Genomic DNA, 25,271 nt, shown 5'->3' with positions numbered 1-25,271 from the left:
ATGGACTCTGTAAGAAGGGAAAGCGACAGGGAGGGAAGGAGACAAAATAGAGGGAACCACATGTATAAACAGGACCCCAAGTTTGAAGAGGCTGCATGAAGCTGCGACCTTGCACCTAGAGGCCTGGCACCTAGTTCCAAGGATAATCTGTAGAAAGTAAGGGCCACAGCTCCCAGCATCTTAGCATGTGCAAGTTAAGAATGGAGAAGCCAAAGAAGAGCGGGGAAACCCTGCCTGCAGCTCAAGGGAAAATATATTGTGTGGACACTGACACACTCTCTACTGTTGTTCTTCCTCCCCATTCTCCTTCCCTCGCCACTGCAGCCACGGCGCCCAGCTTTGAGATATGAACGGAGAACAGCGGGTCTTTCCCAAGCACGTCTTTATTCCTCTGCTCTTTGGTTTCCTGCTTTGGTTCACACGTGTGTGCTACATCTCACAGAGTTTCCCGGGGAAGTTGAGTTTCACCTGCCGTTATTGCTTGAAATTGCTACTTCTAAGAGCACAGCAGAGAGCATCTCTTTGAATCTATGGATGGAGACAACAGGGGGAATGGCAACGAGGACAGCCGGGACGGGAGTGACAGTGCACAGCTCCAGGGGCTGGCTAGAGACAAGACCAATACAGCTAGAAAAACCACCAAGAAAGAGAGAGAGAGAAGAGAGGAGAGAGAGAAAAGGGGGAAAGAGAGATCCAGAAAGGTCAGCAGAGTAACAGAGTACATCTATATCCCTTTTATCTAAGGAATGCTAATTCTTGGTCCTGACCAATTCTGAAATAATATGGAGACCAAAGTTAGCAATGCTACTCTTTGGTCCCAACTGCTACGTAAGTGTGGTTTAGCTACATGAGTGTGGTTCGTCTGGGAGCCCCAAAGTTCCCAGATAACCTCCCTCGGCAAGACCTGAGCAGGTTTGGCCTCATTCTAAAATGTTTTGCCCTCAAAGGCCTTCAGGTTGAAGGCAGTATCCAGAAACTTCCTCAGCGACACCAAGTGAGCGTTCTTGTTTCCAGTGGCTGGTGCAGCTGCTGGGTCCCGGCCGACATACCTGGAGGAGGAGAGACAGCTGAGGGGAGGACCCGGACTAGCTGCACACACAATCTAGAACTATGGGATCAACCCCACGAGGAAGACGGCCTGTCTGGGCAGTCCTCTCCGTGCACCATGAACCCACAACAAACTCAGTTATCTAGACCCAGGACAGGGAGAAGACGATCACTACATGCTCATGGAGACAACAATCGCACCACACCCCAGAGACTTTGGGAGCAAAAACGCTTTTGGCTTTTCTACACTTCTCATTCCTGGCCCCACCATCACAAAGACAAAGATGCCTACACTGAGCACCAGGGGCTGCCACCTGCTAGGCACCTCAGGAGGCTGGCCTGCATGCACACTTAGCCCTACCCTAACATTCTCTAGCAGAAGGGAGGCAGTACCAAGGCTAGGGGCTAAGATTAAAGGGAGGAGATCCAAGTCATTTGAGTCTGTAATTTGATCCTGGCTACAAAATACTAAGGCTTACTCTCTTTGAAGGTGACACCAGCAATACCCCAACCCTGATAGGGATGCTAACCTGTAGACAGAGAACTCAGAGCCTGTAGGGACTCCAGTGTTTGCCACAGAAGGGCAGAGGCTAGTTCTGGACGGCACTGCCAATGAGGCAGGAAAAGCCAGTATGGGACTGTCAGGCTCAAGAGCCAAAGGCAGGCTAGCAGTGGTGGGAGGTAGCCCAGTACCATATGGGCCGGGAGCGGCCAAGCAGAGTCATGAAGCGTGGACTGATGTAGTCGTAGTAGCCCATGTTCTTATGTTCCTCTTGACACCACACCAGCTCGGCACCCGAGTACTTCTCTGCCTCCCGCATGATCAGGTCAAAAGGGAATGGTGAGATCTGGGGAGGCAGAGATACAAAGGGCACAGTCAAGGAAGGACAATACGTGCAGGGCCTACTCTGGACTCGGCACCCACACAATGCCCAGAGCCAGAGGCTGGCAAATTGAACCTGTCCATCACTACCATACCAGCGCTCAAGAGACCCAAGCAAACCTGCTCCAGGCGTGTGATGGCCACCTGCTCCTCCATGCCCTGGCTGCTACGCTCCTTTACCAGGTCATAGTACACCTTTCCTGTGCAGAAGATGAGTCGCTGGACCTGCCCAGGAGACCGTGCTGCAGGGCCATCTTCTGGAATCACTCGCTGGAAGCTAGTTCCTAGGGGGATGGACCGGGTACCTCAGGGGTATCCACACCAGCACCCCAGGCACCCCTCGCTCTTCCTCTTTCTAGTGAGCTGGTTCGGGTCACACTGTTTACATTATGCAGCTTTGGATCCCAATGACGGAATAAAGGACAAGTGATACCCTAAACTGTCACAGGGAGAGAGTAGAGACAGACCTGTGGACAAGAGCAGAGCCCTAGGGACACAAACATTCCAAGTGTGGGGTGTGGGAATAGGAAGGGACCCTGAAGGACAGAGAAAGCAACATGCTGGACCCAGAATAGCACCATCCTGCTCCAGATGTGTCCCCTCCGGTTGTGCTCACATTACATATGGCACTCAGTCTGCAAGTACCAGGGCGAGAAGCTCCCTTAGCCCTGAAGCAGAGTCTCCATCTCCAGCCTTGGCCATATCTCCTTCCTGAAGTCAAGGAAGCTGTGAAACTTCTCAGGAAGCTGTTATAATGGCCCTATATCGCCACAGCTCATGTGAGAGCACTGAGGTGCAGAGGGCAACTGTTGGGGGGGGCGGGGCAAGCTGCCAGTACACTGGGGGTCCAGCGACACCGGTGGAGCTCTGACGGCCCACTCCAACTGGACACTCACAATGGACATGTACAGATGAAAACAAAACACACAACAACAACAAACCCCGTAACTATCTATGCTGCTGAGGCCCTGACTGGCTCAACCCTGTCCCCACTGCTACTCAGGACTCAACCGAGAGAGATCTGCTCTGCTAGCCACTGGGCTTCGTGCCTCCCTGATTCCCTACCAAGTCACACTTCAGGACTTCATGTGCTTTGCCTGGCCCCTGCTTCCCAGGTCAGTGAAACAGAGTGCTTCGGGAAAGGGCAAGCAGGTTCCCAGCAATGTTTGTTCAGTTCATGGGTGAAAATATAGGGAGGGAGGGAGGGACGGACGGACGGACGGAGGGAGGCAGTGATAGCAGCAAATCAGACACTGCTCCGCCAGCGTCACACCTCCTGGCAGCCCTTACTGCCGGGCTAAGCGAGTCCACCCACTCCTCGGACACTGAGCTTATTCCCAGTGATCTGACCTAGCCAAGGTGCCAACCTCCCAATGCTATGGCAGGTGAGGACCAGGACGGGAGCTGCTGAAAGGCCAAGGAAGACAGAGGTGGGAGCTCAGGGGCAGAAACCACACAGCAGCCACTAGCCTCACACAGACAGCCATCCCAGCGGATAAGGCACATACCGGACACCATCTGGTCAAAGCTGGACTTGGCGTCAGGGTGCCTCAGCAGAGACTTGGGTGTGAACACAATGAGCTGGAAGGTAAAAAGCCAGCTGCTAGCAGCCCCTGCCCATCTATGGCTCCCCACATCTAACCCTCGCACCGCCCCGGTGCAAATGGGCTAGGGCAGCTCACTGGCTTGCGGAAGGGCAGCAGGATCTGTCGGCGCAGCACATGGAAGTAGCTGGCTGGTGTGGAGCAGTTCACCACAATCCAATTGCAGTCATAGAGCTGGCTCACCTCGAAGTCCTCAGTGAACACCTGCAGTGGACACTGGTGGCTAGGAGCGGCAGTCTACACCTGGGCTCCACTCCGCGCCTGGGGAGAGCAGGCGGCACTCACCGGGTAGGCATCGGAGTCATCATTACTCATCTGCAGGAACCTCTCTGGCCTTGCTGAAGAGTGCTCTGGACCCTGAAAGTATATGTGATCCAGACAGAGACCGCAGAGACCCCAGGCACGGGTGCCTGGATGGCTTCAACGAGCAGATTAACCCCGGCCGGCTGTGCCTGTTCCCACCTTGCCCACAAGTCTGGCCCCCAAGTTCCAGGGGCCCAGGAGGCTCTTCAAGGGACCAAAGGGGTGCCCCTGCCCCTCCTAGCTAGGCCTGCGACAGCCTCTAGACCTTACCATGCCCTCCATGCCATGGGGCAGCAGGAGCACGATGCCATTGTGCCGCACCCACTTGGCCTGGCCAGTGCTGATGAACTGGTCAATGATGCACTGGGCCGTGTTGTGGAAGTCACCAAATTGAGCTTCCCAGAGGACCAGGGCATTGGGGCTGGCCATGGCATAGCCCAGCTCAAAGCCTAGGCAAAGGACACCAAGAGAGAGCTCAGTACGATGTCGCCAAGCAGCAGTGGTTCCAGTTAAACCCACCCTTCCCCTCAGTATATGCTACTAGTCCTAACCTGGCCTTCCCAATAGGCCAGAGTGAGCCAGAGGCTCACTGGGCCACAGAGGTCTGGATGTGTCTTCCTGGATGTGGAAGCATGCTTCTCTTTTTTTGGTTTTGCTTTATTTTTGAAACAGACAATATAACACCCCTGGCTTTCCTAAATTCACTTTGTAGACTAGGCTGGCCTTGAACTCACAGAGATCAGCCTGCCTCTCTCTCTGGAGTGCTGGGATTAAAGGCGTGCGACACCACACCTGGTGGAAGCACACTTTTCTTACACCATATGCTGCCACGTTTGGTCTTATGTGGCTCAGGAGCCAAGTCTAAAAACAACTTGGGGACACCACACAGAACCATCAATCAAAAAGACCCCTGAAAATATGTACGGAGTTCCCGAGAAAGGGCAGGCACAAGCCCAGAGGCACCTCCCCACGTGTGGCGCTGAACCCCAGGAAGAGGAAGTGAAAGGGGAAGTATGTTGGCTTCAGGTAAACTGAGGGGAAGCATGTCCCTGTGGAGTCACAGCCTAACCTCAACACAGGGCTCTGGGGGTGCAGGACAGAGAAGATAAGAAGGGCTGAAGAGCATGTAAGTCAGAGACAGGCTCAGCACCAGGCAGTCAACAGCTACATGCCGCTGTGGACTCTACTGGACTTCCTGTCTGGACACTCTATGTTTGGTATCCAGGAAAGGATTTAGGTGTCAAAGAGAAAACAAAGCAACATCCCCTTCCCGAAAATGAGATGCCCATTAGACTACGTGAAACGTGATCTCACCTCCCAAATGTCCCTAAAAATGGTCCAACCACAGTTCCTTAGGACACCCTAGTATCTGCTCTCCCTTTCTCCCAGCATCTCCGAGATTGCCTGCCCTCCCAGACCCAGAGGCACCCCACCCACCTAGAACTCCATACTCTGAGAGGGAGCTATTACACACAGTATAGGGGGCCTGGTCAGGCCACAGGTGGTTCATAGGGACACACGTTCTCCGGTCAACTTCCTGGTCATGAAGAACATGGTGCCGGTGGCTGGGGAGAGAAATCGGGACAGGAAGAAGAGCAGGTAGACTGTCATCTACTCCAGACCTGGGCAATAGCAGGTAGACAGGTCCTGTTATTGTCCCCCAAAAACCTATAAGATCTTATGGACTGGTCACACCAAAGAGGATGCACAGCAACATTCTCTTTCCCTGCTGTGTACTGCTGAGTTAGGAAAACCATGGGCTCAGTGAAGACAAGACAGTGACTGGGAGGTCAGGGTCCTTGCCTGCCTCAGCCTCACCTGAATGTGCCCCTCTCCACATCCTGGCCACTAAGCCGCACGTGGATACCCTCCTTTAGCAGTGAACCGAAGGCCATGTACTCTGCCAACGCCCAGTCCACTGAGCGCTTCTTGGTCATGTCTGCACGGCCACGCAGGATGCGAGAGAGACCTGTGAGAAAGGCCGCCCGAGAGTTCAGCCACCGGCCTGGATGGCTGAAGCACTAGAGCCCGGGGGTTGAGTGCTCAACAGAAAGCAAAGTCTTTAGGTGGGTTCCTGCGGCCTCTCCTCCCCTGACCGCAGCCACACCAGGGCTGATCTGGGATTCCCTACAAAGGAGGAAGCTGTAGTGGACTGGGTCAGGGTGCTCTATGACAATCCCATGGAGGTCTGTCCCTGCTCTCCAGAAGAGGGGACCAAGGTTAATGCCACACACCCAGCAAGAGCCCAGCAATGTGCACAGAACTCAGCACTAACCCTTGGTGCCATCAGTGGGTACCTCAAGCACACTGGGAGAGTTGTGCTCCCAGAAGCTATCTGGAGGAGACACAGACATCCTACCATAGCCACGAGGCCCCAAGCTTCTCAAACAGAAGCTACTGTGGCCACAGCTAAGGGGCTGGAGTTAGTGACCACCTACTAGCTAGGCTCACAAGCCAGGAACTCATGGGGCTACCCTTTGGTATAGTTCTGAGTTAGGGGCACAGCAGAATTCTTCCTATATTCCAGGTTCTCCTCTATACCCTCCATAAATGCCCCTGCTTCCCTGTTCTCCTTACATGGTCCAGGAATACACTAGAAACTGCCTTTGACAGATTCAAGGTACCAATCTAAGACTACACCCTGACACCCAGTTGGAATGTGGTTTTCTTAAGTGCCTAACTTCCCAGATCCAGTGGAGAGGAGCTAGTAACATAGGAAGGGGCCCACATGAGGCTTTGAGAACTGAACAGGACACCAAGAGGTTAAACAGGGAAATTCCACAAGCTTTGTCCCCGCTTAGTATCCCAACAAATCTCCCGGCAGGGCACAGTCTCAGCTCGGAGAGTGGTCCTGTTGGAGCTTGCACGGCAGCCTTACCTGTGTGGATCTTAAAGTCCTCCAGGGGCACAGAGCTGGCCACATTGCCAATGTGGGTCAGCATGTCCTCGGGGATGCCTGTGGTTGGGCATGTCATGCTCTTGGGCTCTCCATCCACATTGAAGAAGCCTGAGGGGACAGAATCTATGCAGACACTGGTGGTGGGACTTTTGACAGTCCTGGTCAGTTTTCTGTGCCAGAACAGGAAAGCTGAAATTCCTTCCCTCCGAGGCGCATGGGAATAGAATATGTGCTCTGGGGCCTGCCTCAGCTGAAGACTCACCTATACCTGCCCCAGCACTCCCCCGAACCCTGGGGTCATAGCTGACTCAGCTTATCCCCAGCAGAGGGGCCCTCTGGATAGATACCCCAGTACCTCCCACCCCCACCCCTGGCAAGTCACAGGTGGCCACACTTGCTCTAATGTCACCTCCTCCATACTGGCCTGCCTCTACCTGCAGGAACAGCTCACACCTGCATGGCAGGGACAAGTATCAGCCTCTAGCTCCGCAGCAACTGTTTCCCAGAGCCATTGCATTGTTCCTTGCCAATGAGGAGGGTCACCGAGTCACATGAGCCCCACTCACCAGGCCAGGGGGAGTCTAGCCAGTGCTTTATATGCAGGATCTTTTTATCCTTGGACCTGCCATATGCCTCCTCACAGATCCGGTCGTATTTGGCAATTTCTTCCTGGAATTGAGAGGAAGGCGTGGGCAGACAGTTGACATCCTGGGCATCCAAGACGGTCAGTCAGCCCTGCTCTTCATCACCAACTTCTAGAACTTTCTTGGTTCATAGGGATGCCATGGTCAGAGGCCTGGGCAGATACTCCAAAGTCTGATGAGCCTGAGCATGCTCAGTAAGGAGATCCAGGGAGATAGAGCAGGGACTCGGACCTTGTTTTCAGATGTTCTGTTCATAAAGGCAGAAGGACTAACGTGTCTATAGACAATTCCAGGCATGAATCTAGCACAAGGATACCTCTTAGAGAACCCTAAAGAACACCCCTGCAGAAAGACCCCTTTCCTGTCTGAAACTTGGTTTCTCCCCGTCATGTCACACACCCGGCTATAACCATATCCTTAATTCCTCATGCCCTGTTAGAACCAGGGACTTCCAGAAACAAGGAACACCAGCTACTCCTTTAAATCTACAATGTCTAGCTAGCACTGGGCTGATGTCATCTGCAGCCATCCCATGTTCCCAGCCTGTCCATCTGAGATCTGTCCCAATGCCCAGAAGTCCCACCTACCTACCTCAAACTCCTGTAGAGTGACCGTGCCCTCGGCAATGAGCTTGTCCGCGTACTTCTTCAACACGGGTACCTGTTTGTGGATCTGCTTGTACATGAGCGGCTGTGTGAACATGGGCTCGTCCATCTCATTGTGGCCACGCCGGCGGTAACAGACCTGCAGGGGCAGCCAGGTTGGGTGCTCAGTGTACACGCAGGCAGTGCACCATCTGAAGCACCCTGAATAAGCAACTCTCGCCTGTCACCAAATGAATGTTCCATGCCAAGGCCTTTGCACAGATGGTTCTTGATGACACTAACCCTCTGTCTCAAAGAACTAGCCCTTACTGAGGATGTGACTAAAGACCTAGCCAGTGTGGCATATTGAGATGGGTCATCAGCAATTCTCTGACCCCAGCACCCTCAAATACTCAAAGCTTGTTCATCAAAGCAGAAAGAGCCCCCTTCCTGGCTCTAGCCCCAGTACCTCCAAAGCACCTGGTTTGTTTGGTACCAGCAAGAATGGGCTACTACTAAGCCTGCAATAGCAACAGTACCCTCAAACACACCTGACTTTCTTGGCAAGACCAGAATGGGCTACTCACTCCATCCTTGGCTCTAGCACCACCAAATACCCCCAGCATACCCAGCATAGCAGGGATAAATCATCCGCCCCAGCCCTGCCTTGGCCTCTGTCAGTGCCCCAGGCCCACCAGGTCCACGACAACATCTTTGTTGAAGGTATTCCTCCACTCAGCCGCCACACTGCACACGTAGATCACGGCCTCCGGGTCATCTGCGTTCACGTGGAAGATGGGTGCATTGACCACCCGTGCAACGTCAGTGGGGTAAGGCGAGGAGCGAGCCATTCGGGGGTCTGTGGTAAAGCCAATCTGAAAGGGCAAGTGAAGCCAGATGTGCACCCCCTGTGGACTTTTTGTTTGTTTTTGTTTTTTTATAACAGATTTCTATGTGTAGCCCTACTGGCTGTCCTGGAACTTGCTCAGGTCAAAGGCCTGGGGGAGGAGCCTACTGGGGTACCTAGGACATACAGGGGACGCGAAGGGGCAACAGTGAATAAGTCCTTGGTCAGATATGACTGCAGTGGCTATGGGGTGGCAGTGGTGGTGGCAGCTATGGCAGTGGCAGCGAGGAAGCCGAGCCTCTTCTCTACTGTCCCTTTGCTGCATGGGCATCCGATCTAGCAGAGTGAACTACAGTGCTCTGGGCAAGGCATTCCCGTTCCCAACTTCGGCGTGCTCATCTATAAGGCAGTCTTATTAAAGTCCTGCCTCCCAGCAAAAATCAAGAAAGATTAAATGCTGCTGCAAATGCGGTAGAGAACACAGGGTTTCTAGCTGTATTAACCTCAGCTGCCCGGAAAGAAAGGGACGCGGCTGCCAGCTAAGACCAATGTGCTGAGGGGAGCCCAAGGTCACCTACGGCTACTGTCCTGGCCGCCTCCTCTATGCTGCTACATGTGGGTATCTCCAGATACCTGTGAGGATTTTTTTTCCGGACCCCCCCCATACAAAACTCTATAGTATTTGCATAGACTCTATATGTTACTATACCTTTAATCATTACCGAAGACTAGGTATGTATGCAAATAGTCACTATACATAAACTGCAGAGGACAAGAACATAAAAAAGCCTGCTTGTGTTTCGTACAGGTTTATTTTTTGTTTGTTTTTCCCTGAATACTTTGTGTGTGTGTGTGCGTGTGTGTGTGTGTGTGTGTGTGTGTATGTGTGTTTGGTGGGGGTGCTTGGGCCAAGGCATGCATATCTAGGCAAGCACTCTCTTTGAATTTTCTGAGACAGATCTCACTATATAGCTCAAACTGTCTATGTAGCCCAGTGCTAAAATGACAGGCACGTAGCACCATACCTGATCTGAATATTGTGGATCCACAGTCAATTGAGCCTATGGATGTATATCCTCCAGCTATAGTGATTACAAAACTATCTATAAATGCATACAGATGTGTGTTCAATACATATATGTATTTCTTATGTCTCTACCAATTCTTTAGGCCAGGACACAGGGCTGGGTCGGGTTCCCTGCCTAAGGTTACATCCTGAGCTAGGAATCATGTTTTCTACCTGAGGTCATGTGTGTTGGGAAGATGCGGGACAGTGGGATGAACACCAGGGCTGGCTCACTTTCCCACCAATCCACAGCCTGGACTTATAGAAATAGGCATATAACCCGGCATGGAGCCCACACCCTTACCTGGTTGTTGACCACAACATGTACTGTGCCATTGGTGGTGTAGGAAGGCAGGTCACTCAGATGGAAGGTCTCATAGACAACACCCTGGCCAGCGAAGGCAGCATCCCCATGGACCAAGATGGACATGACCTGCATGGCAGGGTATAAACCAGCAGGATCCTGTATCCCAGCCTAGGAAACCCACCCTACTTCCTGTTCCATGGAGACCCAGTATCCAAGTCTTCAGTATCTAGTCTCTCAAAAGCTGACCTTTAGATGCTACCCTAACCCTCTGGACCCAGACAAGCTCACCTTCCTACCCTGGGCATCCCCACGGTAGAACTGTTCTGCTTTAGTCTTCCCCTGTACCACAGGGTCCACAGCTTCCAGATGGGAAGGGTTAGCTACCAGTGACAGTGTGATGTTCCTGTTGGTGACACGGTTGATCCTCTCATGGTACATGCCCAGATGGTATTTGACATCACCAGAGCCCTGAGGATAAAGGTGGGGTAGGATGAACCTAACACCTGCCTTGGCCAATGAGGGGCAATACAGGAGAGGGCTGAGCCAACCTGCCAGGCTTCTTGGAATGTACCACAGCTCAATGGCTACCTTACTCCTCACACCAATGAAATCAAATGCATAGACGTAGTGGAGGATGTTTTAGAATCTAGGAGTAGAGAAAACTTACTTTCTAAACAATATATAAAGTCCTTCTGCAGTAAGACAGCTAAGCCAGGACAAATCTGCCATTAGCAAGGGGGAGAAAATCCAGGCACACCAAAGGGGGAGGCAAACTGATAAGTCAAACGCAGGGCAAGAGCTAATTGCCCTCAATATGCAAAACGGCTTTGCAAAGTAGAAAAGCCGAGGTTCCAAAGAGCCAAGAAAAATGAACAAAAGCTATGGAAAGGACTTTACACAAGAGATTCAAAATACTCAGCTGACTCATATCAAAAGACATGTTACAAATAAATCATTTTGTACCTATCCAATTGGCAAAGAAGAACAAAAACAACAACAAAAAGACACAGCCTTGGGAGGCCCGTGCTGTGGGTGGGCCCGTGGGAAGCTCGGTGGTGCCTGCTCCTTGTCCAGGTTACTGCACTTCTCAGATACCACCTGACCACAGTCACATGCTCACTAAAAGGGTGAGGATGCTCGCTACAGCAAGCAGAGTCCTGGCACAGAACACTGCAGGAGCAAGAAGCCAATAAACCAAGCTCGTTACGTGCCGACATGGAACGATGATGACTTCGTGAGTCAAACAGCCAGGTACCTAGAGTTCCCCAAGCTGTTCTCATGGCTCCTGGACAAAAATACATGTGTCTACAGAGAACATGCCTCACCACAGACGTGAGCAAGCACACACAGATGTGTCACAAGAATAAAATCTCATGGACTTGTGCCTATTCTATGGAAGAACAAAGGCTCACAGGTTTGAAGGTGACTGAGAGCCATGAAGATCAGGAAGATCCTGGGTTAGAAGCCAGGGATGTGGACCTTAGGCCTACTCTGGTACCCTGTGATAGATGTTCTTCGACCAGTTACTTTAACCAACCAAATACCTATGCTGGGTGCTAGTGCTTTGGAAACAAAGTTCTTCCCTTATTCTTGAAAGGAAAACAAATGTACATGTAGATGTGAATGGACACATGGGTTTACACACACACACACACTCACAGACACACACACAGGCACACCCACAAACACACACTCAAGGCACACACACACAGACATGCTTATACACACACTCATAGACACACACATACTCACACACACAGGCACACACACAGACATAGGTGCACACGTGCACAAAGACATACACACAGACACTGAGGCACACACACATGCATACACACACACACACACACACACACACACACACACACTGAGGATGAAAAGGTCAGAGAAAAACAAAGGGAACAGAAGAGCAACAGACAGACAATGTCCAGATTAGGAAATTCAGGCAGAGCCTTGAACGAGGCAGAGGAGAGGCAAGGAGGCAGTAGGGCTGAGGGCTTGGCATGGCCAGGAGCCTCAGTGGCATGCAAGCCACAGGGTGGGAGCAAGAAGACATGTCCTTGACAGGTTAATGGGTACAGGAAGCCATCAGCCCACTCACGTCTCTCCGGCGCCAACAAGCCATTCCAGGGTGATAAAGGGACTGTGGGCACAAAGCCTCAGCAACAAAATCTCAAGAGAGAAACTGCTAGGAAGCCCCTGTGCACTTCTCTGAGCCTTGGTTTCTCTAGCTGGAAACAGCGAGGTTGGCCTGGACTATCCAATGCAGCACCCAGTCCCCAAAGCCTCAGGGACCTTCTGCAAATACCCCAGCCCCTGCCGCTCTTCTTCACATTTATTCAGCTCCATGTCTGTTGGTCTGGAAGCTCAAGCCCCAAACTCTCCCAGTCCACCTCCCAAACACCAGGCCCCTCTGGGGTGCCCCAGGGCCAGGGTATGTCGCCCACCTCATCCGCTGCTTCCAGCTTGGGATCAAACTGACAGAAGATCTGCTCCAGGTCCTTGCGGATCACGTTGGCCAGCACATTTAGCCTGCCCCTAGGACCAGAATGTCCTGGGCTGTTAACTGATACCTGGCCACCTTCCTATACTGGCCAAGTACAGCCACACCCCCTACCTGCCATGGGACCTATCAGAACTCTTCCTGCTGGAGCCCTGGTCAAGCCCAACCCTCCAGTCCTGCCTTAGTCTATACTGGGCTCAGGAGTAGTTCCAGTCAGCCAGCTTTCTTCAGGGGGACTCCCTGCAACACTAGTGATTTAGAAAGCCTTCTGGGGAGGGGCAGGAAGCCACCGAGTCACCTAGCATGTCCCCACTCATTCCCCCCACCAATGAACCAACAACCCATTACCTTGGCATGTCCCCCCATGAACTTAATCTACTAAGAGTTGCTCTAGCCCAGACAGCAGCAGCTCTGAGCAGGATGGGGCAGAAGGGACTCAGGTTGGGGGGAACACTGAAGGGAAAGTGTGGAAGTCATGGACCAGACTCTTTAGCCCAGCCTGAACTTCCTATTCGAGGGAGTTGCTGCAGGGTGGGCACCAGCCTGATAGGAATACACAAGTAACTTGAAACTTACCCAAGAGCCCATTAGTTTCAGATCAACAACAACCCCAAGTCTGACTCCCAGCTGCACACAACAGCAGGAAGGGAGAGCTCCCTCCAGGACAGTCACCCTCACACTTCCCCCCACCCCCTGCCATGGAACCTAAGGAGCATTCCTCAGCTGCTCTGGGCAAAGCTCTCCACAGCCCAAAGGTTACCATTCACACTGGTGAGGCCTGCACCGGCCCAGGATGGCCCCTCTGCTCATAGAGCCCTCCAGGCAAACACCCACCCATCACCATCTCACAGATGTTTGAGCCCTCCGTATCCAGGTGCCATCTTCGCCTGTGTGCTCCATGCCACCTTGGCTACAGGATCAGGTCTGCCTAACTTCCCACCAGACACTGAGTATTTCCAGGCCCCTCAAAGGACCATGACAGTCAAACCTCAGAACCCTGGCAGGCCTGCCAAGACAGAAACTCTTCACACCATGAATCTAGAGTCCTTAAGGCAATGCAGCCCTGTGCCAGCCCAACCACAAGCAGCTTTCCAGACTACAACAAGGCTGTCTCACAGATCACAGGGAACGAAATTTGGAAGTCTTCATCAAGGAAAACATGGGGTCAACTACAGCTAGACCGCCGACCTCCAACCCATCTCTGCAGACCTACGTTCAAGGGATGCGAACACAGGGCCACCTACTCTCACACCCCTGAGCACACTCCCTTGACATCCCCTCATTCTAAGGACTTTCTAGTAGAATGTGTCTCAGTCTGAGGTCCTGAAACTCCTGGAGAAAGCAGCAACATGCCAAAGAATCTAGCTGGGCCCCGGCCGTCTGTGGCTTTGGCCAAGCATTTGGCTCTTGCTGTAATGAACAGCCCAGACGACGGGCCCTGAGAACCTATCAAGTTCCCTGCCTCTTCCCTCAAGTCCCACCAATGCCCCTCACCCTGACTTCCACCTCCTCTCTCTCCTCAAGGCACAGGGGCTGGAGTGTCCACAGTGGACCTACCTGTGTGGCATCCCCAGAATGACGTTTTCAATGCCCATCTCACTAGATTTGTCGATAATGGTCTTAAGGGCAGGGATCATGACCTCACAGCCTTCTAGGCCAAACCGCTTCTCTGAAGACCACTTCCTAGCCAGGAAGTCTTCAAACCTGTCTGGGGAAAAGGGGAGGAGAAGGGAAAGAATAGAAAAGGAAGGTAGGGATTCCTGGGGGCTTTTCACAAGCTCTGGGAGCTGAATGCCCAGGACAAAAGGACAAAGCCACCTCCTTCTGTACAGTCCAGAACCCACACTAAACACCGCGTCACACTCACCCAACAAGAAGCACATGGCAGAGCAACCTGAAAGTCTTCCCCAAACCTTAGCTGGCACCCATTCCCAGATACCTTTTCATGCCAAAGATCTCTACGAGGCCACCTTTCAATATTCCTGCCCCGCCACCCTCCTGCTACCATGTAAGCCCCAAACACTTCTATCCTACTAAAGTCTAAGCTGAGCCCATGCTCCACTGCTCAGAAAGTCACGAGCCAGATGCACGGCCAGGCCCCTGCAGCTCTGGAAGGTCCCTTCTTCCAAGTCACCAATAGGTAGCGTTCCACTGCCCTGCCAAGGATGCCATCACGCTCACCCATGCCAGGGACAGTGCAGAGACAGCATTCTGTCACGCCATTCCCATAGCCACACTCTTGTTATTTCTGCCCATGCTCAGTGTGACCTCTGCTGCAGTATTTCTCTGGAGTCCCAACCCTGCCCACCAATGTGACTCTGATGGTCAAAGTAACTGAGCATGTCATCCTGATGCTTCGCCTAAGGGCTTCTTTGGGCCTCCAGCAGCGGGAGCAAGTGGCCTGCTTTCCCTTGCTAGGCGTCGCTAGTTTCCCAACTAGGGTACCAGGCGTGCCTCTCCAGCCATGCAGGCTGTCCATCAGGTGGTGCTGACCTCATGGAGCGCACCAGCCTGGCCAGCAGGGTCCGCTTCTCCTCGCTGGAAAACTGCATCACACCGGGAGTCTCAAATTTCTGTCGGATCCACTGGCACTGCTCCACATCATTAATAAACATGAACTCCAGGCCAATGTGCTGGCAGTAGGTGCTCTAAGAGGGACGGGGAAACGTCTATGAGGAACCAGCAAGAAGGGTGACAGGCCCAGAGTCTGAGACTAAGCAGGAAGCACCCCCTCCCTCCCCATATGCTCAGAGTGCCAGAGCTAAGCCAGGCATGCCTTCCTCCTGGGCTCACCTCCAGGCGACGAATGATCTCTCGCAGAGAGAGCATGTTCTCCGAGCCCCCAATGAAAGTCGTGGTTGGCAGTTGGAACTCTTTATCCAGATCAGCCTCCTGCAGGTCGTAGAAGGCTGGGAAGGAACCCAAGGCAGCAGAGGAGGAAACAATGGAGTTGGGTAGGGGATGGAGAGCACCGTAGCACGACCTGCTACTCCCGCCCTTCAGGCCTGTCTACAAGCCCTGACCATTCAGGGAGGAGGAGGAAGGATGTGCACCCAGCTGCTGCCATGACAGTGGGTTTGGGGAAGTGGTGAACCTATTGCAGGTGGGAACATGGCCCTTTGGGGGCACTGGGTAGTAGTAACTGGAACAGGCAGAAAGAGCCACATGGGCCCAGGGGATCCTCACTGGCACCAGCTAGTATGGCACTGCCAGGCTGACAGGGAAGGTGACAACTCTTACCCAATTTATCAATGGTTGTTATCAAGTCTGAGGGCACAAAGGAGTCCAGGTCTGCATCCAGGATGCCCAGGGGGTCCAGCTGGGCCACATGGTGGCCTCGGATCTGGGAAAAGGGGAAATAGCAAGGCTGGACAGATCTTTAGCCCCACCCGACTTCCAGCTTCAGAATTTCAAGCTGTCTGCCACACATCCTACTGTGCTGTCGCCCAAGAATCCCTGATGACAGGCGACAAGAGCTCCAGTTCTAAAACACAACACAGGCAGGGCTGGCAAAAAAAAAAAAAAGCAAAAACCTATACAGGAAGTTGGACACTACACACACCATTAGTAAGTGTGATTTTCCAGAAACCTCCAAAGGGTCTGGCATATGAACTAGGAAAATACACACAACAGTAAGGAAAATTCCCATCTGCTGTTGTGAAACCACTTCCATGATTTCCCACGCACTTGGCATGTACACACATGATAATAATAAAAATTAGTAAGGAAAAATTTAGAAGATTGATTACCATTTTAAAAATTAATACATATCGGCATTAGAAGAAATCAAGCTAAAAAGAATCCATGAAGCAAGAAAAATTATTGTACATAGAGATGGAACAATATAGGAACTGTAAAAACTGGATTGAAAGAATAAGATTTCAAAGAACCAGACTTTTAAGAATAGCTTGTTAGTAGTGCACACCTTTAACCCCAGCACTAAGGAGGCAGAGGCAAGTGGATCTCTGTGAGTTTGAGGCCACCCTGGGGTCTACAGGGTAAGTTCCAGGACAGCCAGGGCTACACAGAAAAACTCAGTCTTGAAAAGCCATGGGAAAAAAAGAATATCTTATTTTGAAGATTTGACTAAGAAACTATATTTTAATTATGAATTATAGTTACAAAACTAAATTAAGATTTAAACACTAATAGTAAGATGTAGCAAACAGTAATATTTCCACAGCAGCATGGCTATGCAGAGAAGAATGATTCCATTTGGCCAGTGGAATAGTCCCTCAAGACAAACAGAACTACAGGGGAAAATTCCTACACTCTGCTGTTGCCAATCAGTAGCAACAGTGGACATTGTTATTCTAAGACTGTGGTGTGGGGGCTATGAAAACATCACATAAGCCACTGCACTGGCATCTCTGAGAACATTTATTGTTGGCATCTTTGAAAGGAGATGGTGCCATAAGACGGATGAGGTCAAACCCTTAGTCCTACATTTGAAGTATAAAGCTTCATCAGAATAAATCCATAATGCATGTTATCTTTCTAAAAAGAATACACACTTCCCAGCTCTGATCATTGCAATTGACAAGACTTATAGAGAACATTCTCAGAACTCCCTGGAAGCCTGGATGATTCTGGAAGGGGGAAAAAATATACAACTATTCCAGTTATTTTTCTGCTGTTGTAATAAAACACTGATCGAGACCAATTTGGGGAGGAAAGGGTTATTTGGCTTACAGGTTACAGTCCATTATGAAGAGAAACTGAGAGCAGGAATTCAAGGCAAGAACAAGGAGGCATAAATGAAGCAGAAACCAAGGGAAAGATCCAAGGATAGGAGGACTACCACTCACTGGCTTGCTCAGCTATCTTACTTATACAACCCAGGCCAACTGCCTAGAAGAGACACTGCCCACTGTAAGCTGGGCCCTCGTACATCAATTAGCAATTAACAAAATGTTCCATAGACATGTTCACAGGCCAATCTGATCAAGGCAATTCCTCAATTGAGGAATTCCCAGGTGTGTCAAGTTGACAACTGAAGCTAGCTATGACAAAGCCTGACTTGGGGAATCTTATTAGATCAGAGAACAAAGGGGTGCTGACCACTGCCAGGGTTGGGAATAAAGACACATTGTAAGTATGGCGGGGGAGAGAGGGGGAAGGAAAGGGAGACAGCAATTTATAACAGAATAAAATCCATCTAATATGTTAAGTGTGTTCATTAATGAGAAACTATAAAAAGTTGGGGGCTGGAATGGTGGCTCAGTGGTTAAGAGCTGCTCTTCCAGGGGACCCAGGTTCAAGTCCCAGTACCCACATGGCAGCTCACAACTGTCTGTAACTCTCGTTCCAGGGAATCTGGCACCCTCACACAGACATACATTCAGACAAAACACTAATGCACTTAAAATAAAAATGAAAAGAATAAAGTTCAGTATGGTGGTGCACACCTGTAATCTTAGCAATTGCTGAGGCAGGAAGACCATGAATTCAAACCCAGCCTAGTCTGTAGAGAGAGACTATTGGGGGCATGGGAGGGAGGAGGGTGATGACAACATTCACCGGTTACTTATGAAGGATGCGCACAACATCTTATTTCTGAAAATCAGTCAAGGGTTAAAGTGCCTCCCCCAACCCTGCCTTGGCTTTGAGATGCACCCACAAAATGTACAGCGGACAAAGGGAGCTGTCCCACGCTGAGTGCCTCAGGTAGAAGGAAAGCTAGACAGATACCACTTACCATCCTTGGTGGCTCACTGCAGAAGTGCCCATCTCATCCCCACCAAAAAGCTGAGTGGGGGAAATCAAGTCCCCACTGGGTGAAGCCTCAAGAGCACAATACACATTGGCACAGACAAAGGGACCGGAGAAATGAGGCTATGGGGATGGCTCAGGCAACCTCTCCAGGAAAACCACCACAGTTCATTTCACAAACATTGGCAAGAAATACAATAAACGGTGACGGAACTGCAGAGTGCAGGAGACACGTCAGTCATCGCAACATGTGGTCTTATTGTGATCTCGCTTCAAATAGGCAATGCCTGAATCCAGAGGTTCCTGCATCTGGTACTGGCTAACTGAAGAAAAAAAAAAAAGATCAAGCCAGATACGGTGGCACATGGCTATAATCTCAGCGCTTGGGAGAAGGTGGCAGAAGATCAGGCATTGAAGGTCATCCTTAGCTACAGAGCTAGTAGCCAGATGTGCTACAGGACAATATGGACTAAAGAGATGGCTGAGTCCTCTGCAAGTTTAAATCCCCAGCACCCACACAAACAACTAGGCATGGTTTCCCATGCCTGTAACCTCAGTTAAAGCCAATGGAGTCAGACGGATCCCTCAGGGTTTGCTGGCTAACCAACTTAGCCAAAACAATAAAGCTCTGGCTCAAGGAGAGACACTGTCTCATGGGAATAAGACAGAGAGGAAGAGGAAGACAGCAGACATCCTGCTCTGGCCTCACCAACACACACACCTACACACTCACATGCAAGTACCAGACATACACAGATGCTAAAGGACTAAGAACTATGCTGGCATAAGACCAGATAAAGGCCCTCCAGTAACATCCCAGACGTCAATCTCCATACAATATGGTTCTAGTTGATGTTGCTTGTTCTTATCAAGATCAATCATGAGGTCACACCTTCTGCATCTTTCACCCAGTCAAGAAAACACAATGAACTGGAAGATATTTTGGAAATCCTTGGGACCAGTAGGATTTGGCATTTCACCCTCTTGATTTAGGGATATTTACAGGTATAATGAGATATGTTGGAGACAGGACCCAAGTCTAAACATGAAATTCGCTTATGGTTTCACAAACACCTTACATGCAGAGCTGCATTGTGGTTTTGTGCAATGGCCTCGGGATGCCTGTGTTTTGACTACAATTCATCACATAAAATTAGGTGTGGAATTTTCCACTTCTGATGTCACATTGATCCTCAAAAAAATCTCAGACTTTGGAGTTCTTTGGACTTTTTTTTGAGGTTTTTTTGTTTTGTTTTGGATGCTCTACTGGTCCAACAATCACTATGCTGCCAGGAGCCCACTGCCCATGGGTTCTCAGGCTAGTTAGACCCCCTGAGACACCATTTCATCTCATACTCCCACACAGAGGGTGCCGAGTGGGAGATAGCACTGTTGTTTCCATTTGCCAATGCCCCGGTGTTCCCAGGCCCATGTAGCAGCTCGCTGCTCCCTCTCACCAAGTCTCTTCAGGGCCCAGGATCCCAAGCATCACCCTGTGCATGTGACATTTCCCCTGTGAAATGCCTTCTACCACCAGTTCCCACAGATCTCCTCAATGACTGAGCCTGTTATGACATCAGCACCAGTGTGGCCCTCCAATTAGTGTGTTCTGTCAAGAACATGGATCATCACCAAGACACACTGTCAACGACTGGGCCCAGCCTAGGGATCCAGTGTGAAAGAGTCCGAGCCTTCCGAATGAGCAGCTGGTGGGGGAGCCGTGTTTGGTAAATTATTGACTCATCCCATCTTCACTAACGGAGCTCCTGCTGTAAACAGTCCCTGTTCCCTGGAATGCTGACTAGAGAATGGCTACCAAGCGTCAGAGTGTTCCACAGTCACTTAACAATAAATGCAATTGATTACCTACTAAGTGTCCCTCTAGGCACTCAGGGCATCGTGTGTGCGAGGTGGACACAGCATGGGGAAACAGACAAGCCAGCAAACACATTCTATGAGCTCTAAATGGCCTATGACAAGGCTGCTTCTCAATGGAAGTGTCAGCAGAGCTCAGCCTCCTGCTTCTCTCACCTACTGCACCCTCCCCATACCCTCCTTGCCCAGGCCTCAATAGATAGATCACTCTCACCTGGTAGGCACGGATCAGGGACTGTACTGCCAGGTGGTCTTCTACCAGCTTGCTGGTCTTGGTGCAACTTGAGACTGATGGCCTGATCTCGTGGATGACGGCAGAGGGCTGTGGCTGAGCAGGACCCAGAGAGGCTTCCTTACTAGCTTTCTGGAAAAAGCTGTCCCAGGACTGGGCAGGGAGAAAGAAAGACCCCAGCCAGGTCAGGACGTGAAGAGCTGCCATCCCCGAGGCACCTGGTGCTCTTGGGAACCATGGTGCTCAGGGTGTCCTAGAGGCTCAATTCAGGGACCCCCTACCAGCCCAGGGCTCTCACCCATTGCCCAGGATGCAGCACCTGGGTGAAGATTCAGCTACAACAGGGACTTCTGCCCTGAGGGAAATCTGTCCTTGCACACTGGGTTGCAGGTCTTAGGAGATGGCAGGATAGTGGGCACGATCACGAGATCTATGCATACGTTATTGTTTTGATTTCTTTGAGACAATAATCCTACTACTGGCAATTTATCCACAAATGTATATACACACAAGTGTGTCCAGGTGTTTCCTTCATGGTTGTCTATAAAAATGGTGACGTCCAAACAACCTGAATGACTATCAATAAGCAACTGGCTAAATAAATGATTGCAGAAGCTGAACAGCTATGCAGTCTGCAGTAAAAAGGTGCATCTGTTAGGGTGGATACAGGATACTTAGTACCAACACTAAGGGAGGACAAGCAGAAGAGGACCTGTGGCCCAGCTGCTTCACAGAGAAGCAAGACCAGGCATGCATACAGACACTTCTGGGCTCTCGGAGAGTAAGTCCTGGGAGAAGCCTGTGTCACATGCGTGAGGCCTCAGGTCCCATTCTCAGCCCAGAAAAACACTGTTACCCTCTACTCAGTCCCCTATAGTGCCAGTGGGAGAATTTGTCAACAATCCTCATGGAAAGCAATGTGACAATACATACCAAAATTGCACACATATATACCCTTGGATGGAAGAAAACTCTTCCTACAGCCAGCTGTGTGCACGCAGACAAGTACACTGTGCAGTACTGTTCACGACAATCAAGACAGGAAATGGACCAGAAGCTTGTTACTGGGGGCAGGGTGGCATCCATGTGATAGAATGTTCCACAGGTGGAAATAAACAAGCAATGGGGCTCTTCATGCACGGACATAGAAAGAGCTGAAAGCGCCAATCAAAGCCAAAGAACCCAACAGGACTGCCGCCTGTCACTTTGGTGGAAAAGAGGGGAAAATTCCGTTATCTTTACAAAAAGTTTACATAAAGAAAAATCTCAGAAAGAGAAGAAACTAAGAATAAACCACGTGGTAGGCTGGGAGGGACCTCTGAGTCTGGAGCATGTGACTGTTACTGGCCTCCCACTCCATCTTTAGTTGCCAATGGGTATGAGTTTATCAGACGATATATCTATAGGCATTTCTTAGTTTCATCTCAGGAGCCATCTGGAAAGAGCTCAGCATAACCAGGGAGGACTGGTCTCGGGCGTAGAACCACCTCCCACCAGTTTCATCAGCAAGAACGCAAGAGGCCTCTCCCTTCTTCCCCACACAGATACAGAGGGACTGAGGTCATGGCTGCTTCCCAGCAATCCTGCATGCCACCACACACCCCAGCAGCTTCTCACCCATGAAATGCAGAAGGCAGATGCCAACCTTGTGAACACTCTGTGGGTTTTCCAGCCAGGCAAAGTACATCTCCTCCACGTAACTGGAGCTGACTCCACTTCTGCTGCTGGGAACGGTGGTCGGTGGCCCAGAGGACATCCTGTGCCCACTGAACACTGGGATGTCCCGTGTGGCCAGGAGCCTCATGGCCTGTGGTCCCAACCTGAACGGCAGCAGCCTCAGCTGACTCATTCTGAGCATGGACAATGAAGAAGAGGCCAGGCACAAATCACAGGACGAAGTCAAGAGGAAGCTTGTGCAAATTCACTCTTAGCATATATGGTCCTGCTAGATGGTGGCCCCAGACTAAGCCAAGGTGAGACACAGGTAACACACTCTCTTCTACCTTCATTTCCTAGAGGGAGGTTTTGGCTCAGCAACCTTCTCCAGTGTTCTGAACCCCAGTGCTCCTGGGCCCTTCCCTCCAGTCTAAGCTCCCTCTCTGTTGGTCCCAGGACCCTCCTACACTCCTCCCCATATACACCCCTGCTTCTAAGGACACTTAGCTTAGGTCCTGGAGCCCACTCAGAAGATCATAGGACATATGTGGGCAGTAACCCAAAAAAGGGTTGGGCACATAGCCTACTACCTTGGAGGTGGGGCAGCAGTCCTCCAGGCACTGGGTTGGCTGTGAATGGTCAGAAAAGGCAGGGAGAGGACACTGGGGAGCAAAGACTCAGGGAGACGAGGGGGACAAGACACACTAGGGCTAGAGTTGCTGGTCACTGGTCAGAAGTCACCAGTGACTCCCTATGAGTGCAATACTGGGTCAGGATACCCTTCCTTTCAGGCAAAACCGTAAGGTAGGAGCCCAGGCCTCACCAGCCCTTGCTTCATGGATATGAGGACCGAGACTGCATGTGGTGGAGGCAAAACCAAAGGAAGCAAAGTGATGCTTCCTGCCGCAGCTCCTTCCCAGGCTATGAATGCTGCCTGGAACTCACACACTGGACAAACACCACCCAAAGCACTGTCAGCCCAGGGTGCTTGCAAGCTGGAGGCCACCCAGGCACAGGGACACAACACTGAGTTCCCTTCACTTGTCCAATTACCTGCCCTTTGCCAAGGAAGAGGCTTAAATAATGGGCAGGCAAGCTCTCAATGAAGAGACTTTCTCAGCCACCTCTCCCCAGAACAGGAGTCTTAAAGGTCCCCTCCACTCCCAGAGAACCGCCAGGCTCCCCACTCAGACCCACCAAGGCCCCCTGCAGGCCCAGGGTCAGGCCACCTCAGAGAAAGTGGGATCTCTGTTCTGATGCCATGGCTCTCTCCTGCCCAGCCCTGCCCAAACCAGCCCAGCCTGAGCACTATTTCCTACTGAGTACTACTACCAAGGCTCTCCTGACTGGGGAGGCCAAGCCTCGAAGCAGAGAACAACCCTAGAACCACTCATTAGAGTCCAGAAGCCCAGGCCCCTTGTGCAGCTTTGGGACTGAGAACATATATATTCTAGGGCAGTGGCTCTCAACCTTCCTAATGCTGCAACCCTTTAACATAGTTCCTCATGCTGTGGTGACCCCCAACCACAATATTATTATTATTTTTTATTATTATTATTATTGTTTTGAGACAGGGTTTCTCTGTGTAACAGTCCTGGCTGTCCTGGAACTCACTTTGTAGACCAGGCTGGCCTCGAACACACTGAGATCTGCCTGCCTCTGCCTTCCAAATGCTAGGATTAAAGGCATGACCACTGCCCGGCTCATAAAATTATTTTTGTTTCTACTTTATGACTGTAATTTTGCTACTTATGAATCATAACGTAAATATCTGATATGCAAGATACCTGATATACAACCCCTGTGAAAGGGCTGTTCAACCCCCAAAACTGCTGTTCTAGCCAGTATAACTGGCTCCTGGGTCCTGCTTAGAGTCGGCCCTAAATCAGTGCTCCTAGGTGTGTCCAGCCAACAGTTCACCAACTGCACCCCTCCACCCTAACCCTGCCATGAGACATCACTGGCTGGAGCTCCTGCAAGGGATCCAGTCCACCGGACGACAGGTATGGCTTTCCCGGGCTGCCTCCTCTCACCCGTGCAAACTCACGTGAGTTGGAGGGACAGGTGAGTTCCTCAGCCAAGGAAGAAGAGTGGTCTCCTGAGGTGACCTGCAGCAAGTCTGAACAGAGGAAAATCAGTAACTAGAAAATACATCCTCTTGCAGGGAGGGAGGGGGCCTCACAGAACTCCCGAAATTCAGGTGCCCCAGGGTTCTCTCCCACTTGGGGCTGGCAGCAGCTTTCTAAAGGTAAAGCATGGGCCCTAGGGTCAGATAGCTGGGGTCCCAACATGGAGATATCACAAGAACCCAAACCACCATGGGGCATCGGCACCTGCATTCCGCACAGCAAGGCAAACAGACTATAGTAAGAAAAAGGGCCTGCAGCCAGGTAAGGCTAGGGTCACAGTGCTCTCTCTGCTCCTCACAGGGCGCAGAGGCAGAGAAGTCTAAGTTGGAGACTGACCAGCTGTCTGCTCCAGGACTTGTGTCCTCCTCACAGCAGCACTGAGATCTCTTAGGGGCAAGGTCCCAGTTGCTCCATCTGCCAGCTTTACCCCCACAGGGGGATGAGACTGAAAGACCCCCAGTGTGGGGAGACTCTCACTCAAGTCTCGGGATAACACGAACCCCCAAGTAACTCACGAGAGACCGTCCTTGCTGCAATCACAGGAGGTTTAATGATGAGATGAGATGAGATGAGATGGGAACCAGTGCACTGGGGCTGAGACTCATAACCCACGCGGGGGAAGAGTTTGACCCCGAGTGGCCGGGAGAAGGCGTTTTTAAGGGAAGAAACCACAGCCCAGTGATCCAAAAGGGGCAGGGAGGGTGTAGAAAATTCCGAAAATACCAGCGATGATCACAAGGGGGGCAACTCCCTGCCTCTCAAGATCACTCTCAGGGTCATAATCAGCTAGTTTCTAAAACACAGTATTCCAAAATCCCAATGATAATCACAAGGGGGAAACTCCCCGTTTCTCAAGATTACAATCTAACTTTATCTTCAGCTAGTTCCTGAAACACAGTCACTGAACCAGCTAATCCTAGATTTCTGATTCTTCTCTTCCTATTTAGATTTTTGGCTATTTTCTTCCTGCTTGGGGTGGG

The 25,271-nt window shown here is 51.0% G+C and overlaps 1 protein-coding gene across 4 annotated transcripts; it reads right to left on the bottom strand.

The window, feature by feature from the left end:
• Positions 1 to 925: 925 nt before the first annotated feature.
• Ogdhl (oxoglutarate dehydrogenase L) lies at positions 926 to 22,355 on the bottom strand. Of its 4 annotated transcripts, XM_038349488.1 has the most exons (22): positions 22,152 to 22,355; positions 20,489 to 20,659; positions 15,928 to 16,030; positions 15,481 to 15,596; positions 15,181 to 15,335; positions 14,245 to 14,391; positions 12,632 to 12,722; positions 10,473 to 10,652; positions 10,182 to 10,310; positions 8,660 to 8,839; positions 7,972 to 8,124; positions 7,303 to 7,405; positions 6,716 to 6,844; positions 5,656 to 5,806; positions 5,275 to 5,402; positions 4,108 to 4,286; positions 3,820 to 3,891; positions 3,613 to 3,738; positions 3,439 to 3,511; positions 2,051 to 2,214; positions 1,741 to 1,895; positions 926 to 1,049 (listed from the first exon to the last, which is right to left on the bottom strand). In XM_038349488.1, the coding sequence occupies exons 1-22, from the start codon at positions 22,353 to 22,355 to the stop codon at positions 926 to 928; spliced, it is 3,033 nt and encodes a 1,010-aa protein (XP_038205416.1). The 4 variants fall into 4 exon arrangements, with proteins under 4 accessions (XP_038205416.1, XP_038205419.1, XP_038205418.1 ...); XM_038349491.1 differs by lacking the exon at positions 8,660 to 8,839; XM_038349490.1 differs by lacking the exon at positions 20,489 to 20,659.
• Between the last annotated feature and the right edge of the window lie 2,916 nt (positions 22,356 to 25,271).

The sequence above is a fragment of the Arvicola amphibius genome, chromosome 12 (assembly GCF_903992535.2).
Source record: "Arvicola amphibius chromosome 12, mArvAmp1.2, whole genome shotgun sequence".
Taxonomy (NCBI): Eukaryota; Metazoa; Chordata; class Mammalia; order Rodentia; family Cricetidae; genus Arvicola; species Arvicola amphibius.
This window is presented reverse-complemented; position numbering and strand designations above follow the sequence as displayed.